Raw genomic sequence first — 16794 nt, 5'->3', positions numbered from 1 at the left:
TTATGAATAAATAATAAATTACATGATGTTTCTGACTTTTTTACTGTTTGTATTGGGTGGGGTTGAAACAAGCCAATTAGATTCCTACTATTGTGACCTCATATAAGAAGAGCCCCTCCCCTGGCTTGTGGCTCAGCTGTGCAGTACTCTGTGAGGGGCGTGGCTCATCAGTAGTTCATTCACATAGACACTGAAATGGCACATTTGAAGAAAGAGTGAAACAGAGGGAGATTAAGGGATGGAAACGTGTGGCTATTTTAGTTGGACCTAAAAAAATAACAGTTACATATTATATAAATATTTATTACATTCAAATAAGTAACTCGGGAAATGCAATCGTATTCTTTCCTGTTGCAGTTGTTTTTACATATTTTCAACATGTTAAGAAATTAAACATATTAGTTTTGCATATTTATATTTAAATCCATATAGTATAATAATATTTAAACACATTCTTTGGTCATAAGTGTAATTGCTCGCTGAGCCGCAAGACAGCGATAAAGGTGTTTATTGTCTCTGCTTATAATTTTATTTTTCTAAAAAACATAAAAGAGTCAGCTGGGTTATTAAAATAAGTTATAAAATATTACGTGTGTTTATTTAACCTATTTTTTGTTGGGTTGTATACATGAAGTCTATAATAATTTGATATTTTTAGCTTTTTCGTCGAAGTGTGAAATTTATCAATTGTAAAAGCTTTCTCATGTTCACTCTTGTACATTTGTAGAATTTATAAAAGAAATGTTTTGTCTGTACACTGGGTCAGAACTCATTCTTTCAGTAATATCTTTGTTAATTTACACATTGGAGGACCAGAAATCAGACTAAGACAATTTTTTGTCAGACTTTACTGAATCTCCTGCAGTCCTTAGATCTCTACCTGAAGTTTAATCTGCACCATCAGTGAATCTAAATGTGGAGTAAAAGTGATGTTATGAACAGTTATGTGTGGGATTTAATAATCTACTGTAAAATAATCTACTAATGCGCTACTGTCTCAATGTAAACAAACACCTGCACCAATAGATATTAATTAGAAAAGATAAAGTGAATATTTTTACTGGGATTAGTTCATATTTTCACTTTGGCTGAAATAACAGCGCTGAAGTGGTATAAGTGAATTTTAACACGCTGGAGTGGTTTTAAGACAAAACTTCATCTTTATCCTTTGATCTACTTTTTCCATTTCTCATCTGTGATTCACTCTCCGATTACCGAACAGGGAGTGTATTTGTCTGAGCACCAAAGAAGGACAACTTAGTGTAAACAAGGCGTAAGATACTCAACCTTACAGAATGGGATTTCTTTGTATTAATAAGTTAGACAGAGAGTTCTGCTGTACAGAGAGACACACAGACATGGACGTGGGCTATAATAATAATAATAATAATAATATCACTGATTACATTAAAGATCAGATCAGATTATTATAAGATTTAACATTTTAACTGTTTATACAAACTATTTAACCATTAACAACCCGTAATAACGTCATGGGTTATGAAATATTTTTATGTGTTTAATTAACCTATTTTGGTTTGGTAATTGTATATAAAGTCTATAATAATTTGATATATTTCGTATTTTTGGTCGGAGGTGTAATTCATCAGTTAGCCACAAGATGGCGTGTAAAAGCTTTCTCATGTCCACACCTACATTTTTGGAATACTAAATATGCAAATAACGATAAGACGACGATAAATGATACTGTTGTTGTTTATTATTTTTAAAAAACGACGGCCTAAATATTTTTACAGATTTGTTTTAATTTCAGTCTCTGTTATTCCTAAGTATCTTTAAACAAGTCCAAAAAATAAATTACTGTAACGCTGTGTGGATGACATCAGGTTGTAGTTGTATCACTCAGCCTCCAGGGGGCGGAAGTGACCGTTAAAGCGCCGCTCGCTCTTTCAGCGGGCGGCGAGGAAGAGGATCAGCACCCGAGCGGAGTGGAGCCACGACAGGTCGGGAAATAAAGGGATAAAAGCTCTTCTCCTTTATCTCGGGTTCGGGATTCATTTCTCTAATTAATATATAATGTTTAATAGAGTAATGTCTGTGCGTGTCGCGTGGTAAAGGCGGTATTTTCTCTCACAGCAGCAGGTAGTTAGCGGGTTTAGCCTGTTAGCACTTAGCACACACACACACACACACACACACAGTGTTGACTCGAGCGACTGGAATTTACTTCCCTCGAATTAAAGTCACCAGAAACACAAACCTCTCCTTTATCATCAGAACTTATAATAAACATGACGGATCTTTTAAACATTTACACTTTAAATCAGTTAAAATAAGTAAATAAATGAGTGTGTTCTGTCCTTCACACAGTGTTTGTCTGCACTTAATGCGAAAACTGAACGTGACGTCACGAAAGCAGTGATGACGTCACCGGTTAAGATATTCAGTTTTTCTATGAATATGCTAATCAGAAACCCCTTTAATCACACAAGCCCCGCCCACACCGAGGTACACAGCTGCGTTAACCCTGATTGGACATCACCTGTCACGTGATTAGCAATGAGGGTTCATCCTTCAGTAGATGGTTCATATACAGAATATATAAAACATGAATCCTTGTTAATTAAAGGTTTGTTTTAAGGTTTTGAGCAAATTATTATTTCTTAATAACATTTCTTCTGGTGTGTGTGTGTGTGTGTGTGTGTAAAGGTGCAGAGATGCCTAAGAAGTTCCAGGGTGAGAACTCGAAGTCGGCGGCGGCGCGAGCTCGGAAAGCCGAGGTGAAAGCTGCAGCGGACGCCAAGAAGCAGGCGGAGCTGGAGGACGCGCTGTGGCAGGAGAGTGACAAACATGTGCTGAAGAAAGAGCAAAGGAAGGTCTGACTCTTCATCATCGTCATCATCATCATCTGTGCACACTCCTCCTCTAACACACTGCAGTGCCTCATAATAACCTACACTAATCTAATGCTCATTAGAGGTTTATTGGGTGGGTGTGTGTGTGTGTGTGTGTGCGTGCAAGGGAGTGTGTGTGTGTCCTCGGTGCTGTCAATCAGAAAGCATCTTGCGTGATAAATAAGTAATTTAGTGATCAGCAATACAGGTAGCCCCCGACTTATGAACAAGTTCCGTTCCAGGAGTACAGTCATACGTCAGGTTTGTTTGTAAATCTGACAAAGTGAGTCTTATACGCCTTTGACACAAATATACAATGTACAGCATAAAAAAAAAAACTTCCAGGTTTGTTGTTTTCGTTTTGCATAATGCTCTTGTTAAATCGCCGTGAGAGGGGCGGGGCTGGTGACACAGCTGAGAGGGAGGGTCAACGCTACATGGTGTTTTTTGCCTCAGAGCTGTTTCCCACTGTATTGGACTGTGAACTCTGTTTTGTTAAGGATTTTCTGAAATTATGATTATTCACCATCAGGACAGCTTTACAGGACAAACCCCCCCTCTCCCCAATACAATATTGACAATGTTGTTTATAATTGTAAATATCTGGAGCACTTAAGTATCTATTTTTTGTGAAATACAAATGAAAGACTTCTGCAATTTGTTCACGTCCCAGAATGTTTGCAGAATCGCAGTCTGTTCATATCTGCGGAAATTCGTAACTCGACTGTTAACTGTTGGTGTTGAGGCTGTAAGTAAAGCTCACACCCTGACAAAGCAGATGATGTTGTCATGGTCACGCACACAAAACAGAAGAAATGCGCAGTTGCACAGTAGATGTGTAAGATGATCTTTTTTACAGAACTTTGTGCATCTTTTAATGCCCACTAGGTGGCGCCAAACTCTCACATTCCAAAAAGCTGACATTTACATTATTATTTACTGCATTATTTTACAACACGTCTCAAGGGAACCCATCGCAGTTTCACGCAGAATTTCACATTCACTCTTGATGACGTAGCAGATGTAGGGAATTTATAATTTCAACAAATATGTGTTAAATAACCCAGAATGCATTTTACATTTTGGAATCTTTAAAGTCGCCACCTTTTGCTTTGATGCCAGCTTTGCCTGCTCTTGGTGTTCTCTCAGTCAGCCTCATGAGGTCGTCACCTGGGATGGTTTTCCACCAATCCTGAAGGAGTTCCCAGAGGTATAGAGAACCTGTTGGCTGCTTTTCCTTCTCTCTCCGTTCCAAGAATCATACATTCAGGAACTGAGTTCTGTTCTCCTGCTCTTGTTTAACAAAGACACGGTGGTTAGAACCAAAGAACTCACATTTGGACTCATCAGACCATAGGACAGTGTTCCACTGATCTAACGTCCACTTCTTTCGTTTCCTGGCCCAAGCGAGTCTCTTTTGCTTTCCTTCTACTCAAGTAATGGTTTCTTTGCCGCAGTTTGACCCTAAGGGCCTGATTCATGAACCTCTGAACTCTGGATGTGAAATTTGTCTTCTGCTTGAGCTCTGAGGAGTGTTTCTGTTTGCTCTAATCTGAGGTGCTTAAATCTGCATTTCTGAGCGGTCATTCTAATAAACTTCTCCTCTCCAGCAGAGGTAGCTCTTGGGCTTCCTTTCCTGGGACCATCCTCATGAGAGCCAGGTTCATCATAGCGTGTGATGGTTTTTGGCGACTTCACTCAGGGATACATTCAAAGTTCTTGACATATTTTGACATTATCATCATCCTCTTCCTCACGTCTATCTTCAGCTCCTGATGGATTCAACATTGTGTTATTAGCATCACGGTATCAGACACATCACTGTCCATCTGTCTCCCGTCTCCTGACCTTTGGATGGATGAGGTCATGTGACCCTGCATGCCGAGATTTTTAACCTTTCTCAGAAAATGAAGCTCCTCAAATCTGATCTCATCATCATCTCTGCCTTTGATTGGCCGCCTCTCTTTGACACGGTGTGTTTCATCTCGACGCTCTGCTGTGATTGGTCTATTTTTAGCTTTGTGTTAGGGCCAGTGGTAGCTCAGTGGTTAAGGCATTGGACTACGGTTCGGAAGATCCCAGGTTCAAACCCCACAACCACCAAGTTGCCACTGTTGGGCCCTTGAGCGCGGCCCTTAACCCTCAACTGCTCAGATGTGTAATGAGATAAAAATGTAAGTCGCTCTGGATAAGAGGGTCTGCCAAATGACTAAATGTAAATGTAAAATGTATCTGTTCTAGGGGGGTTGTTCACTGGTATCACGGATGACCTTTAACCTCTGATGCTCATTGAGGTCAATTTTCATCCAAGTAAAGGTTAATTTTAATGAGTTTATTAAATAAGTTGTTACATTTAGGGATTTGGCAGACGCCGTCTTAACAGGGACAACTTGGTGGTCATGGGATTTGAACCTGGGACCTTCCAAACCGTAGTCCAATGCCTTAGTTCAGTACCTTAAACACTAACCCCCCAGGTCATTAGAGGTCATGTGGGGTAACTCCAGTGGTTTTGGGGACTTGAAAAAGGATTCATAGGGGTCATTGAAGATTTTTATTTTTAATTATGATTTTAGTTTCCGACGATGATGAAAATAAGATAATTAAGATCAAATGATGTTAATTCATTATTGTGCCTGGTTCTGTTCAAGGCAGTGTTCTGGCTTTGTGTCAGAAACCCGGCGCACACCGGATCTGCTTCCTGAACTCTCTAAACCCCCCGACACGCCCTCACCCAGGTGCAGGGATTTATCTCAGGCTTTTATTTATTTGAGTTTTGGCTTTCGGTTTTAATTATGTTTAAACTCCAGTGAAAATCTGCTGTTAAAAACACGAGTTCAGGAAATGAGAATGTTTTCAAAGCCAATAGGAATTTATGTTAAATAATCGTGACCTCATTACTGACCAGGAGACCGGTGCTGGTGAATTGTTCCCCTGATCGAGCAGTGTAACCCTGACGCTCCTCACACCCCGCTCTGTGACCTGCGACCTCAGGAACACCTCGAGACATCTTCATCACACAGACGACGTCTGCTTCAGAGCCGGCACTCAGAGAAATCTAGGGCTCGGGGACGCTAATTTGGGACGCACATGTCTCCAGGGGATTGAACACACACACACACACACACCCTGATTTAACCGTGTTAAACTCTCTGATGTGTGTGTTGTCTTTTCTCTGACATCACTTCCTGGTTACTAACCGATTAGAAGCAGCAGATGTGATTGTGTTCCAGAGAAAGGACACGGCCGAGGACACGGAGACGAGACGTGTGGCGTTAAAGCTGATGAGGAGAGTTTTAACCTTTTACTTCTGACATCATTTCCTGCCTACAGTCACTACAAGGCAAAATCTCCTGTTATTCACTTATTTCTGTTCGACTGTCAGGAGCTCGGTACATGCAGGTGTGTGTTACTACACGTTCCTCTTAGTGTACGGGACAGGCGTTCGACCTCCAGTGTGTGACACAGATGTTGTAAGAGTGTTGTGTGTGTATTTGAGTTTTTGAACAGTGTGGTAGGCGGAGATGAAGCTCGAGTGCTGCGTGTGACGTGAAAGTCGTACGGAAACGTTAACGTGTAGAATTGGGACACCGTCGTAATAATAGGATGCAGTAATGCAGGTCAGCGGGGTCGCGCGTTCAATCCCTCACCACGTCTAATTTTATCACGCGACACACACAGGACGCACGAGTCCTTGAAACACCTTCAAAGTCGTTGTTCACTTCTCACTCGTGGGTCGTGTTGTTTCCTGCCGTCTCTTTACATCAGGAGGAATAAAACCACAAAATGACAATCATGTTAAGTAAGACACTGGGAACTGTGTGTGTGTGTGTGTGTGTGTGTGTGTGTGTGTGTGTGTGCAGGATGAGAAGGAGAAGAAGCGACTGGAGGCTCTGGAGAGGAAGAGGGAGAACCAGCGCCTCCTGGATGAGGAGGATTTAAAGCTGAAGGGCAAACAGAGCCAGGCGGCACCGGGCAGAGTGACACGGGCTCAGATCAAGCAGAACCTCGACCAAGAGCAAGCACTTAAAGAGCCTGAGAAGAAAGGTTTCTCTCACACACACACACACACACACACACACACACTACAACAATCAGCTATAACAGTAATCCCTCCCCTCTGAGCAGCCTTCACTCCCCACACCCATTAGTGACCCCTGGGTGACCCTCACCATGGAGGCAGGTTCTGAACCCCACTGACCATGTGACCATGTGACCAGAGCTGCTGTGTTGGAGTTGCTCTGACCCAGTCGTCTAGACATCACAGTCTGGTCCCATGTAAAATCCAGTCTCTCATTTCTTTGAGTGTATCAGAATCCTGCAGGGTGAAACAAAGTGTAAAGCAGTGTGAGGTTCTTATGTGCACTTTTATAGAGCAGCTGGTCCAGAGGTTCATGCCAGGATTACAAACCCACCAAACACTAACCCGTTATCGACAGTGTTGGGTGTAGCGCCTTAGAGTACTCAGATTACTTTTTTGATGTAACAAGTAATTCAACGCGTTAGGTCGCTATTTAGGTACTCAGTTATTTAGTTATTCTTTCAAAATGTAATCTGTTATACAGTGAATCATGATGAACTGAACTTACGGCCACCGCGCAAAACAGCGTAGGTGAGATAGGGGTATCAGTAGGTGAGATAGGGGTATTAGTAGGTGAGATAGGGGTATCAGTAGGTGAGATGGGGGTATCAGTAGGTGAGATGGGGGTATTAGTAGGTGAGATGGGGGTATTAGTGGGTGAGATGGGGTATTAGTAGGTGTGATGGGGGGGATTAGTAGGTGTAATGGGGGTATCAGTGGGTGAGATAGGGGTATCAGTGGGTGAGATGGGGGTATCAGTAGGTGAGATGGGAGTATTAGTGGGTGAGATGGGGGTATTAGTAGGTGAGATGGGGGTATCAGTAGGTGAGATGGGAGTATTAGTGGGTGAGATGGGGGTATTAGTGGGTGAGATAGGGGTATTAGTGGGTGAGATGGGGGTATTAGTAGGTGAGATAGGGTATTAGTAGGTGAGATGGGGGTATTAGTAGGTGAGATGGGGGTATTAGTGGGTGAGATAGGGGTATTAGTAGGTGAGATGGGGGTATCGGTAGGTGAGATGGGGGTATCGGTAGGTGAGATGGGGGTATCGGTAGGTGAGATGGGGGTATTGGTAGGTGAGATGGGGGTATTGGTAGGTGAGATGGGGGTATCGGTAGGTGAGATGGGAGTATTGGTAGGTGAGATGGGGGTATCAGTGGGTGAGATGGGGGTATCAGTGGGTGAGATGGGGGTATCAGTAGGTGAGATGGGGGTATCAGTAGGTGAGATGGGGGTATTAGTAGGTGAGATGGGGGTATTAGTAGGTGAGATATGGGGTATTAGTAGGTGTGATGGGGGTATTTGTAGGTGTGATTGGGGTATTAGTAGGTGAGATGGGGGTATTAGTAGGTGAGATGGGGGTATTAGTAGGTGAGATGGGGGTATTAGTAGGTGAGATAAGGGTATTAGTAGGTGAGATGGGGTATTAGTGGGTGAGATGGGGGTATTAGTAGGTGAGATAGGGTATTAGTAGGTGAGATGGGGGTATTAGTGGGTGAGATGGGGGTATTAGTGGGTGAGATGGGGGTATAAGTAGGAGAGATGGGGGTATCGGTAGGTGAGATGGGGGTATCGGTAGGTGAGATGGGGGTATCGGTAGGTGAGATGGGGGTATCGGTAGGTGAGATGGGAGTATCGGTAGGTGAGATGGGGGTATCGGTAGGTGAGATGGGGGTATCGGTAGGTGAGATGGGGGTATCGGTAGGTGAGATATGGGGTATTAGTAGGTGAGATATGGGGTATTAGTAGGTGAGATATGGGGTATTAGTAGGTGTGATGGGGGTATTAGTAGGTGTGATGGGGGTATTAGTAGGTGAGATGGGGGTATTAGTAGGTGAGATGGGGGTATTAGTAGGTGAGATGGGGGTATTAGTAGGTGAGATGGGGGTATTAGTAGGTGAGATGGGGGTATTAGTAGGTGAGATAAGGGTATTAGTAGGTGAGATAGGGTATTAGTAGGTGAGATGGGGTATTAGTGGGTGAGATGGGGGTATTAGTAGGTGAGATAGGGTATTAGTAGGTGAGATGGGGGTATTAGTGGGTGAGATGGGGGTATTAGTAGGTGAGATGGGGGTATCGGTAGGTGAGATGGGGGTATCGGTAGGTGAGATGGGGGTATCGGTAGGTGGGATGAGGGTATCGGTAGGTGAGATGGGGGTATCGGTAGGTGAGATGGGGGTATCGGTGGGTGAGATGGGGGTATCAGTAGGTGAGATGGGGGTATCAGTAGGTGAGATGGGGGTATCAGTAGGTGAGATGGGGGTATTAGTAGGTGAGATATGGGGTATTAGTAGGTGTGATATGGGGTATTAGTAGGTGTGATGGGGGTATTAGTAGGTGTGATGGGGGTATTAGTAGGTGAGATGGGGGTATTAGTAGGTGAGATGGGGGTATTAGTAGGTGAGATAAGGGTATTAGTAGGTGTGATGGGGGGATCAGTGGGTGTAATGGGGGTATCAGTGGGTGAGATGGGGGTATTAGTAGGTGAGATGGGGGTATTAGTAGGTGAGATGGGGGTATTAGTAGGTGAGATGGGGGTATCAGTGGGTGAGATAGGGGTATCAGTGGGTGAGATAGGGTATTAGTAGGTGAGATGGGGGTATTAGTAGGTGTGATGGGGGTATTAGTAGGTGAGATGGGGGTATTAGTAGGTGAGATGGGGGTATTAGTAGGTGAGATAAGGGTATTAGTAGGTGTGATGGGGGGATCAGTGGGTGTAATGGGGGTATCAGTGGGTGAGATGGGGGTATTAGTAGGTGAGATGGGGGTATTAGTAGGTGAGATAGGGGTATCAGTAGGTGAGATGGGGGTATCAGTGGGTGAGATAGGGGTATCAGTGGGTGAGATCCGGGTATTAGTAGGTGAGATGGGGGTATCAGTGAGTGAGATACGGGTATCAGTAGGTGAGATGGGGGTATCAGTAGGTGAGATGGGGGTATCGGTAGGTGAGATGGGGGTATCGGTAGGTGAGATAGGGGTATCGGCAGGTGAGATGGGGGTATCGGCAGGTGAGATGGGGGTATCAGTAGGTGAGATGGGGGTATTAGTAGGTGAGATAGGGGTATTAGTAGGTAAGGTAGGGGTATTAGTAGTTAACAGATTATGGGCTGAACTTGACTGAGTGATGATGGTAGAATAATTATAAAGGTCTTGACTAAAACAACATGCATGAGGAATCACAAAGGAGTTATAGAAATAGAAAAGTACTCAAACTAGTTACTTTTATCAGAAAGTAACGCTGTAATGTAACTGGTTATTTTTTAAACACAGTAATTTTGTAATGTAATTAGTTACTTTAAAAAGTAACATCCCCCAAACACTGCTCATTACACACACTACACTACACACATTACATACACTACACTATACACACACACACACACACACACACACACACGTACAGTACATGTTTCTGATCCTGTTTTTTCCCGCTCATAGAGAAGAGTCATTTGGAGACGCCGCTGGAGGAGAACATTAACCACTTCATTCCTGAGGAAGAATCGGCCCGGACCATCGAGGACGCCATCGCCATGCTCAGGTATCATCGTTATTTTTATTATTAATTAAATTTACTTTTATTTCTATAGCACTTTTAACAAGGGTTATTGTAGCAAAGCGGAAAAAGAAAATTATTTAAGTTTGTTTGGAATGTGAGTGTGTGTGAATCAGAATAATCAGATCGTCCCTGATGAACGAGTCGAGAGCGACAGTGGCAAAGAAAAACTTCCTGAGATGGTAATAGGAAGAAACCTTGAGAGGAACCAGACTCAACAGGGAACCCATCCTCATCTGGGTGAAACAGAAAGCAGGGATTGATCTGCACTCATACTGTGTGTTAGGAGGCTGGAAGTTCAGTTTAACAGGAGATGTGTTTACACTGTGTTTACAATATATTTTGTATAATATATAATTTTTTTATGAGTTATTAATTTATATGTTTGCATTTGTAGTTGTAAAATGTTGCAGTTCCTCTATGATCCTGCAGGTGGTGCTCTAAACTGTTCACCTGTTGGCAGGCAGCACAGCGTCCTGTGTAGTAGAAGTAAATAATTTCAGGAGTTTGCTCTTTAATTGTAATATTGAATCAGGGTTTTATAAAAATCGTTATACTAATAGAATTACAATATAAATCGAATCGCCACTTATGTGTCGTCACCACGTAACGTCACTGTTGTTTCCCATCTCTAATTGTTAGTGTAATGTGTGTGTGTGTTTCTGAAGCACTAAAGAGGATCTGGACCGCCACCCTGAGCGGAGGATGAAGGCGGCCTTTGCTGCGTTTGAGGAGGCCAACCTGCCCCGTCTGAAGATGGAGAACCCCAACATGCGCATGTCTCAGCTCAAACAGCAGCTAAAGAAAGAGTGGACGAAGTCCCCGGAGAACCCATTAAACCAGCGCTTCGTCGGCTACAACACCAAGTAACCACGCCCACACAGCGAGAGCTCAGAGACTGACGCACGTAACGCAGGGTCCGCACCAACCCCTGAGCCCCGACCGAGATGACACGCCCCCTCAAGATGACACGTGCAGACAGACACCTGACTCCTGAAATTCATATTTAAGTTGCAGTTTGTGCCATACAACACACACACACACACACACACACACACACACTCTCAGATTGAGCAGCAGATCAGTACTTTTCATCAGCAGTTTATTTTATTATTAGAGCGTTTGTTTGTTTGTTTGTTTGTTTTTGTTGTTGAAAATAAAGAAGAGAGTGAACTGGAGTAAGATTGTAAAGCCGAGTTTTAGCCGTTGATGACGTGAGTCTGAGGAATAAACACCAGTCTGACGTTACAGCAGTGTGTTAGACTCATAGACTCAAAGACCACGTCATGACTGCTGCAGCTCACACGTACTGACTTTATTAAACTGCTGAACGTGCGTGTGTGTGTGTGTGTGTGTGTGTGTGTGTGTGTGTGTCTGTCTGCGGAGATGTTGCTACCTGGTGACGTCAGAAACAGCGCTCCTGATCATCTGATGGTTTTGATCGAGTGATGGTTTGGGCTGATCTGCCGAGCTCATGGTTTTAAAAGGAGACTAAATGTTTGCACGGGATTTTATAGAAGATTGTTTGAGATTCGGCTCCTGTCACTCCCACAGGACATTCTGAAAATCCAAATTAGTTCCTCTTTTTCATCTCAGGTCCAAACTTTCAGCCGGTCTTTTTTCAGGCCCGATGAGATGATCCAGATGATCCCCCTGGCCTTCTCTAAAGATTAAAGCATATGATATTTCAAATTATAAGCTGATCTTTCGGTTAAATTTAAAATAATGATCCTGATGAACTGCTGATTTTTAAAATTTTAGCAAAATCTTTTCTTTTTCTGTTTTAGTCGGATCGAGTCTGTTGCGGCTCTTTGATATAAAACAAGAAGCTAAAAATCTTCTTCTACTTAAATTAATGAAGTAGCAGTTAGAGATTCTGATTAAATGATCGTTTGCTGAAATAAAATTCAGTTGATCTCCTGCCTAGAGTTTTTTGCACCGTATCACGTGATCACCTGCTCCATGTGATTAACTCTTCCCTTCTCACAGAGAGACAGCTGGTCGATCCAGAGCGTTACTGAATCGTCTGTTTGGTTCTTTGTTTAAAAAGTTCGGCTGATCTTTCCTTTTCATGATGAGGTAACGTTAGAATTCATATACTGATCGGACAAAACATCAAAGTAATTAAATCAGTGGATCTTTTAGTGGAACAAAAGAACTATTAGCTGATCCAAACAATCCCATAAACAGTCCTGTGTTTTGTTTGTTTGTTTGTTTGTTTGCTAAAACCAACGATCATAAGATCCTACTGTTTAATCTGTTAGTGAGGATGTGAGACGTTGGATTGGACCTTTTGATGTGATATATCCCGATCATTCGAGGGTGGGGGGTGAGCTTCGAAGTTGGACAAATTCATCCCGGTCACATGACGCCTCAGTAAGTTGTGATCCTGAGGTCTCCGCCGAACCGTAATCAAGCGCTGGTCGAGTGACGTCACCGCGGTGCAGAGACCTTTAGAGACGGACAATAATACTGCTGGGCTTTCTCCACAGGAAGACACACTGCAGCAACCAGGTGTTTTCTCTCTCACTTACACACACACACAGGAACCCCATGAGGTTACACACTGAAATGAAATTAGCTCAGTGTTTGGAGAATTCCTCACAGCTGAGTAAATCCCATGTGACCTGTATTCAGGGCCAGGTCCTTCAGGAGAACAACAACAACGTGTGTGTGTGTGTGAGGGAGACTTTAGTCTATATTCACTTTATTAAGATGTTTAAAACCTTTGTTTGACATCTAGTTTTTTGAGCTCAGCACTCAGCTAATCCTCTGATTAAACCTATTGATCAGTGACTTCGAACGAAACAAACGGCCAATCTTCATCTGTTCCACCTGAGAGATTAACTGATCCTCCTACGCTCTACGCAAACATTCAGCCAGTCATAAATCCAAACCATCCGCAGCTCTTCTGGTCAAATCCCACATCCAGACGATCTGAACAATTCACCGAGTCGCACGATCCGTCTTCAGAAACGATCAGCCGCGTTCGTTTGTTAGAACCCGACATCACTCGAGTCGGAGCTTTTGTTGATCGTCTTTTGTTTAAACTGAAGCTCCAGTCTGAAGGATTAGTTTAGAAATGATCTTATTTAAGTTTAACCAGAAAGATCAGCCTCAGTTCCAATCATCAGTCATTTGTAAAACCAAACATAAACAAAAATTCAGCTGATATTTTGATTGAACTGATTTTGCCATTGTTGTTTAAACCAGTTGATTACTTAATCAAATTAATTAGCTGATCTTTTGATTGAACTAAATGTCCAAGTTAATAAACCAATCCATCAGTGGTGTGCTCGTTTGCTTTGGGTTGTTTTGTTCATTGGCTTTGTTTTTTTAGTACCATCATCTTCAGATCATCTTCAGATCCAGCCAGATTAAGTTAAATTAAGCCTTTATTTGTCACATGTACGTTACAGCACAGTGAAAGTCACAGACTCATCACTCAGTCCAAATGTTGGGCTGATCATCCTTTGCCCTGACTATATAGAAAAATATCTAGTTGATCCACTAACTCATAGTCTATACCTCTTTATCTTGTATACAGGGTCACGGGGGGCGGAGCCTATCTCTGGCGGGATACACCCTGGACAGGGTGCCAATCATCACAAAGCACACACATACACACACTCATTTACACACTATGGGCAATTTGGGGACACCAATTAGTCTAATGTGCAGGTCTTTGGACTGTGGGAGGAAACCCACAAACCCAGAGGGAGAACATGCAAACTCCACGCACACAAAGAGGGGAATCGAACCCAGACCCTGGAGGAGGCCACACTGCTAACCGCTAAGCCACCGTGCTGGCAGGCTGATCTTTTGTGTCTGATCTTCTGTCTGACCTGAACCTTCACTGAACCACGTGATCAGCTGATCCAGAAAACTAAACGTAGCTGAACTTTCAGTTAAACCAAACGCTAATCGATCCACGAGAACATCAGATCTTTTTCTCGTTCAAAGCACACAATCGCCCGATCCGAGTCTTTCTTCCGACGTTCAGCTGATCTGAACAACCAGTCGGTCTTTCTTTAGTTAAAAACCTCCTCACGACCCCTTTGATCTTCTGAGTGAGTTATTTTAAGCCGGTGTCTTCAGCGCGTCGACTCGTCCTACAGCCGCTCGAACTCAGAAATCTGCAGTAAATCAGAACCCCACTGCTTTTAGCCTGCTTTTTGCTGAAGTGGAAAATCCGAGCCGCACTTAGCAGGTGTGATTATGGATTTATCAGCCGTGTCCTGCAGAGACATTTAATTAACACACACACACACACACGACCTGGGGTCAAGGACGATACACACAAATCACCTCCACCGAGAAACGTTCATTTCCAATCTCAAGCCTGTCACGTCTCATTCTGACGTGTGAACGATCTCGGGTTCATTTACAGCAGAGAGGAAGGAAACTCGAATGATCTGAGGGCACGGAACAAAACCAGCAGCTTCATTTACACACAGCGTTTCTAATTCTTTGGCAAAACTCTACATATCCGGCCGACACAATAAGGCTTCCTGAATAGGACTGAGAGAGAGAAATCTATTTTGTACTTCAGAAGATTCTGTGCAGTGAGAGGAGACGAGCTCGTGATCTCCAGCAGCAGCAGAGAAGACTAACCCCCCCTCCCCCCCCTCCCGCTTGGAGAAACCCCACAGAGCAACCGGCTAAAAATAGCAGCGTGGAATTCCCTCACCAACCGCACCAGCATCTCTCCCTCTCTCTCTCTCTCTTCCTCTCTCTCTCTCTCTCCCTCTCCCTCTCTCTCTCCATCTATGTCTTTCTCTCCTTCTCTCCATCTATGTCTCTACTTCTCTCTCTCTCTCTCTCTCTCTCTCTCTCTCTCTCCATCTATGTCTCTCTCTCTCTCTCTCTCTCTCTACGTCTCTTAATCCCCTAATCAACAATTTATGGAGGCATGATGATGTGAGCGTGACAGGCTTTTTGGTGACTCCAGCTGATGTGTGTGTGTGTGTGTGTGTGTTTCTCTTTATATATCTTTCCCTCTAAATGGCTGAATATGTCTCCTGATCACCACCTTTCTCTTGTCTCTCTCTCTGTCCTGTCTCGGTCTGTCTCAGGTTTACATTAGCTACCTAGCTCTAGTTACGCAGTGTAGCGTTCAGGTGGCTAAGCTAATGTATTTTATGTTAAGCTGCAAAACAAATAAAATGTAAAATCCAGTGATGATGTCAGAAACACCGAGCGTTGTGATTGGCCGGTTAAAGGCGGCACATGATCAGATCAGGACATGATCGTGCGTTTGTCTAAACCACAGCGCCTCCTGGAGTTCATGTAGCGTCAGCACTGTTGTCCAGCGTGATGATGGACCTTTATCCCACCTGTGTGTGTGTGTGTGTGTGTGTGTGTGTGTTGCCGGTAAGATGAGAGGCTTTTGTTGGGCCTTTGAACTTCTCAGCATCAATTGCACAGTTTTCTCTCCTCTATTCCGGAACCTTCTGCATCACACACATACGCGCGCACGCACACACACACACACACACACTCACACACACACACTTCTATATTCATTATGCTCATTCCTTCTAATATTAAAGCAACTGAAGTGTGTGAAGGTTGTGTGTGTAAAGTGTGAAGTGAGGTTCAGTCACTTGTGCCAGGTATCCCTACAAGTGTGTGTGTGTGTGTGTGTGTGTCTTTGTCGCTCGGTCCATTTGCATGCCAGTCCTTAACAAGCCTGGCTGCTCTTTCTTCGCTCTGCATCCTAATTACGCGTCTCAAAGAGGCTCTGGACGGCCTCTACTTCTGACGACAGCTTCAGGAAGTGTGTGTGTGTGTGTGTGTGATTGTGAGTGAAAGAGAAAGAGTGTGAGAGAGGGCGAGAGAGCGTGAGAGAGTGTGTGTGTGTGTCTCTGCACTGGAGCTAAACAGTTCCAGTAAAGTGAAGACATTGAGGACGGGGCTTAAGTTTGTTCAGAGCGCAGAGCGTCCACTCAGAGGTAAGACGTCTGCTGTGTGTGTGTGTGTGTGTGTGTTTTAAACATGAGAGATCAGCAGTGTGAGATTTACAGTACATCTCTGCACACACACACACACACAGGGTCAGGACTGAAGTGTGTGTGTGTGTGTGTGTGTTGGTTTATATAGACACACATTTTAAACTGGTGATATTTCAACACAAATCGAGCTGTAGATCAGGGATGTGACGAGGAGAGAGAGACAGGGAGAGATGGAGAGAAGGAGAAAGAGAGAAAGAAGGAGAGAGAGAGAGAGAGAGATGGAGAGAAGGAGAGAGAGACGGAGAGAGAGAGAGACAGAAGGAGAGAGAGAGAGACAGAGAGAGATGGAGGAAG

General features: G+C 43.6%; 1 protein-coding gene across 2 annotated transcripts; it reads left to right on the top strand.

The window, feature by feature from the left end:
• Positions 1-1895: 1895 nt before the first annotated feature.
• ccdc124 (coiled-coil domain containing 124) lies at positions 1896-11664 on the top strand. 2 transcript variants are annotated; one of them, XM_053504440.1, is made up of 5 exons: positions 1896-1964; positions 2671-2837; positions 6716-6899; positions 10372-10471; positions 11155-11664. In XM_053504440.1, exons 2-5 carry the CDS (start codon positions 2679-2681, stop codon positions 11354-11356), a joined length of 645 nt encoding a protein of 214 aa, XP_053360415.1. In that variant the 5' UTR covers positions 1896-1964; positions 2671-2678; the 3' UTR covers positions 11357-11664. The 2 variants fall into 2 exon arrangements, with proteins under 2 accessions (XP_053360415.1, XP_053360416.1); XM_053504441.1 differs by having other exon boundaries at positions 1925-2006.
• Positions 11665-16794: the final 5130 nt, after the last annotated feature.

This window comes from Clarias gariepinus, chromosome 9 (genome assembly GCF_024256425.1).
Source record: "Clarias gariepinus isolate MV-2021 ecotype Netherlands chromosome 9, CGAR_prim_01v2, whole genome shotgun sequence".
In the NCBI taxonomy this organism is placed as follows: domain Eukaryota; kingdom Metazoa; phylum Chordata; class Actinopteri; order Siluriformes; family Clariidae; genus Clarias; species Clarias gariepinus.
The sequence above is the reverse complement of the archived record's forward strand: the minus strand, read 5'-3'. Positions and strand labels throughout refer to the sequence as shown.

Coding starts and splice junctions, on each gene's coding strand:
- ccdc124 (XM_053504440.1), top strand. CDS start 2,679: ATGCCTAAGAAGTTCCAGGGTGAGAACTCGAAGTCGGCGGCGGCGCGA. Junction 2,838..6,715: donor TGAAGAAAGAGCAAAGGAAG/GTCTGACTCTTC, acceptor GTGTGTGTGCAG/GATGAGAAGGAGAAGAAGCG. Junction 10,472..11,154: donor GACGCCATCGCCATGCTCAG/GTATCATCGTTA, acceptor GTGTTTCTGAAG/CACTAAAGAGGATCTGGACC.